Source organism: Nestor notabilis, unplaced genomic scaffold, assembly GCF_000696875.1.
Source record: "Nestor notabilis isolate BGI_N333 unplaced genomic scaffold, ASM69687v1 scaffold31907, whole genome shotgun sequence".
Lineage (NCBI taxonomy): Eukaryota > Metazoa > Chordata > Aves > Psittaciformes > Psittacidae > Nestor > Nestor notabilis.
The window spans coordinates 1-4,328 of NW_009938337.1; the positions used below are offsets into that span (position 1 = coordinate 1).

Consider the following 4,328-nt stretch of genomic DNA (forward strand, 5'->3'; position numbering starts at 1 on the left):
CCTGACACCCCCCCCCACTCGTGGGAAAAAAATAAAGACTGCAGTAGTTAGCATCAGCGTGCGGCTGCCAGTCCATCGTGGGGGGGTCTAGTTGTTGCCTTCACCGCCGTCGTCGTCTTGCTGATCGCTCGTCCAGAGCGTTAGGTTGTCGCGGAGGAGCTGCATGATGAGCGTTGAGTCCTTGTAGGAGTCCTCGTTGAGGGTGTCCAGCTCGGCAATGGCATCGTCGAAGGCCGTCTTGGCCAGGTGGCAGGCCTGCTCCGGAGCGTTCTGGATCTCGTAGTAGAAAACGGAGTAGTTAAGCGCCAGCCCGAGCCGGATGGGATGGGTCGGCTGCATGTGCTCCTTGCTGATCTCATGGGCTTCACTATAGGCTTTCTCCGAGGACTCCACCACGGTTGCCCTCTTCTCACCGGTGGCCACTTCGGCCAGGTAGCGGTAATAGTCCCCTTTCATCTTCAGGTAGAAGACTTTGCTCTCGTACTGCGTCTCGCTGCAGTTCTTGATCAGGTAGTTGTCCAGCAGGCTCAGCACATCCTGGCACACCGCTTCCAACTCCTTCTCGATCTTCTCGCGGTAGGCACGGACCATTTCTATCTTCTTCTCATTGCCATCAGCAGAGGTCTTCTGCTCGATGCTGCTGATCACTCGCCAAGAGGAGCGCCGGGCCCCCACCACGTTTTTGTAGGCGACGGACAACAGGTTCCTCTCTTCATTGGACAGAGGCTCGTTCAGCTCCGTCACCTGCATCAAGAGAGGGGGAGACAAGAGAGACATTTGGGTTAAGCGCCAGTCACTTGATGCTCCCATCACATGTCCGGGTGTTCCCACGTATCTCTAAGCGAGAGGCAGGAGAAGGCAGCCAGCTTGCACAGTCCTGCTGTCATCCAGCATCTGCTCCCATCCCAGAGGGAGCCAGCTGGGAAATCGCGCCGTGGTCCAGTCCCCCAGCAGAAGAGCCAGGTTGGGTTTTATTCCAGGTATTCTCCAGCTCCTAAAGAGTTTTCCAGAATGAGAAAGAGATGCCCTCCACCCGCGGGATGAGAGTTGGGCTTGGCGATGGAGGCGAAAGGGACAGGCAAAGCAAGAGGGTGGTAAAGGTCCAGAGTCACGAGCTAGCCACGTGGATTAACACCACCACCGCTACAGGGTGCTCAGCTTTTCCGTCTCCCACAGGCACGTGCTTCTGAGATGCCTAAAGAATACGTTGGATGTTCAAATTACAGCTGCCTTAAGGTATGTGCACAGATAAGGACTTAAAAGCTCACATGCTTAAGAGTATGTTCTTCCCACACAGGATTTTCTCCGGTGAAGATAAGTGCTAATGCACAGCATCACTTCTACCTGCCTCACAACCGCAGCAACAGGGGGATTAAGGAGACGGCAGGGCACAGAGCCATCTCACAAGCAGGCTGCCAAACACCACCTCAGCCAGTTCAGCTACTGGGAAGCATCACACTTGATGCTGCAGTTACCTCATTGCAGCTTCCACAACCCCAGCGCTGGCCGAAGCCACCTCGAGCAGCGCGGGAAGGGCTCCATGCTGCATCCCAGACGTGGTTCTGAGCCCTTGGAGTGGGTGCAGCAGCCAGGCTGCTCCACACAGCTCCTGTGCTGTTTAACCACGCAGCCCTGGGTTGTGTGTGAAATGCTGCTTCCTGCAGAGGCTCAGCACAACTCCAGTGTGCTAAACACCCCGGCGTGTTGTTCACGTGCTGCTTCCAGCCTGCCTTGTGCTCTGAGTTCAGAGGTCTCTAGCTGTCTGTATTGCTACAGGACTCTGAAATGACTCCATGCATTCTTCCCTCTGAGTGACACCTGCACAGACAGAAATAAGAGATGCTGCAAGGTTAAAGCCATCTTTGAAAGATAGTGCCCTATTGCCTATCCTTGGAGATAGATACTCAAAACTCGTTGTGGTTACTCAGGGTCCTGTCCTGTGCAAGCTGCCCTGCTTTGAGTAAACCAGGACTGGAACCATCCAGAGATCCCAGCCTGCCTTATTCTCTTACCTTTCAGTTGTAAATGGAGTGCCCAACACCAACAGCCACACAAGACACTCGCTGACTCCAGCAGTCTCCCGTCCTGACACTGCTTATGAAGGCTGAAAACCACAGGAGGCTTTTAGCAAGATGCTCTCTAAGCAGAGGTACCAGTTTTAAGTGTGGACCAAGCAGGTGACTTTAAAGCTGCCCTCCAGCTATGTCTGCAGATACTTATCACTGCAGAAAGAAGATTTACCTCCTCTCACCAGAAAGGTCTTGCTGGAGGACAGATTTATTAAAACTACAGGCAGCTTCATAGGATTAGCTTTGCCATAACCATTTTGAGTTCGAAGCTATTAAGGATTAGGGAAGAAAGTTGCCTGTCAAAATCCTTCCAAGAAACTGGCTGACAGATGGAAGGTACCACCTGTGGAGAAAGCAGATTCCTCCAGGGAGCTCTGCAGGGAACTCACCAAAGCAGAAAGGGAGCCTTGTTAACTGCTTCCCAGCAGTAGCCAGGTTCCCAGAAAGGTAGAGCACTGCAGGGATGCACTGCAGAGAAACCACGTAACATGGCCAGAGACAGGGACCACGTCCCTCAGCACTAGGAGAGGGAAGGGAAGAGGCTGCAGTCCCACATATACTTCAGTTTGCCACTGAGCTGAGAGAAGAAGAAAAGGAAACCATCCGGCACTTGCATTCCCAGCAGGAAGAAATGCTTAGATGCCCAGGACACGAGGTATCAGACAGCAAGGGTATGCTTATCTGCTTTAACTGAGAGTCACTGGAAGGTGGAAAAGACATATCCCAAGTTAAGCTGCTGCTGAAGGCTGCACTGGTGTCTCCTGCCGTGCCACACTCTGCACTCCAGCATGGAATTGCAGTCCCTGTCATATTGCTTTTGACAACAGGGCCGTACGGGTGACTGTCTCCAGCAGAAAACCATCCCAAAACCACTGCAGCAACTTGCCAAGTGGATGTGGGTCTGTGCCTCCACTGCAAGCCTGTGCTGGCCAACCAACAGCTGATGTATCCTCACACTGCAGGATACCACCACAAAGCGAGTTCAATCAAGCCAGAGGCTAAACAGCAGGCTCTGATATACCTGATCTACAGCATTGCACTGCACGCCTGTGGTGCCACATCAATAAGGCAATATCCTGCATCAGGCCTGGAGCAGATTGCTGTGGTCTCATTACAAGCCCTTTTGGAGAATTTCTGCTCATGTTTGTTTCCAGCATCCAGATTAATATTAGCAGAAGACTCCCCCTTCTTAACTCAGACCCTGGAAGGGCAGCACCCTCACGTATAGACCAACCCTGTGAGCATCAGGTCACTTAATGCCATTCCCAGCACTCTTACATGGAGTTAAAGACTTCAAATATCCAAAGAACAGCCTCAGTTTGGCATTAAGCTGGGCAGGAACACAAAGCCATCAGGCTCTGCCTGGAAGTCTCCCTGCTCTCTGGGAAGCTCAGTCATTTGGGAGTTTTACTCCCCTGGTTGACAGCAGAGAAAAGCAGAACTTGCACCACGAATGTCAGTAACTCTCAAGCCTCCTTTCACCCTCCTGCCCCTGCACATCAGGGCAGGAGATGCACGTGGCTGAAATGGAGTCAAGCCTTGCATGTGGCATGAACAGCCAAGCACTGAGAGCTGGTCCACACGCTCACACAGCTGGAAGCTCGATAGATGCAAGTCTTTAGCTATTTCGAAGGGGAAAAATAAGAAGAAAATAGACCTTTTTCATCTTCCTTTCTGCTTCTGCCCCCAGGCAAGCCCAGCCACAAGACTGGCTCTTTATCAATGCAGAGCAGCAGGAGGTGTCAGCCGTGGTGCCTCTCATTCCCCTGCTAGTCTGCAGGTAATGATCTTACTTGCAAGAGCTTCCCCTGTGCCCTGTCACCACACGTGACACACGTGCCAGAGCCAGGCCCTCCACATGCTGCAGGCAGAAGCCCTGCCTAAGGGCAGAGGAGAGGACACCAGGGAGCACAGGGCTACACCGGGCTTGCCATGGAGCAGTCTACACTGACAGGCTTCGGCTTGGAGACACGCTTCACCACCAAGCTTGAGGACACTGCCAAGTGCCAGTCTCACCAGCTCCTGCAGCCTTTGAGGGTGCAGTGTCTGCACCACCAAGACTCAAGTGCCCTAAAGCCATAGAGGTAGCTCAATAGCTCCCGTTGGCCAAAAACTACTGGAAGTTGAGGGTTTCTACTGCTCGAGAGCACAGAGGTTTGTACAAAGCAAAGCCTCTGACTTGCAGCAAAGCTCTTCAGAGGTTCTCCTGATTTCTCTGCCACAGCAGTGAGCTCTGACTCAGCACTCTGCCCAAAACCT

The 4,328-nt window shown here is 52.8% G+C and overlaps 1 protein-coding gene across 1 annotated transcript; it reads right to left on the bottom strand.

The window, feature by feature from the left end:
• Positions 1 to 9: 9 nt before the first annotated feature.
• On the bottom strand, positions 10 to 750 carry YWHAG (tyrosine 3-monooxygenase/tryptophan 5-monooxygenase activation protein, gamma). Its single transcript, XM_010019267.1, has one exon. It carries the CDS (start codon positions 748 to 750, stop codon positions 88 to 90), a length of 663 nt encoding a protein of 220 aa, XP_010017569.1. The 3' UTR covers positions 10 to 87.
• Between the last annotated feature and the right edge of the window lie 3,578 nt (positions 751 to 4,328).

Excerpts from the sequence above, each read along its gene's own strand:
- YWHAG (XM_010019267.1), bottom strand. The coding sequence starts at position 750 with ATGCAGGTGACGGAGCTGAACGAGCCTCTGTCCAATGAAGAGAGGAAC.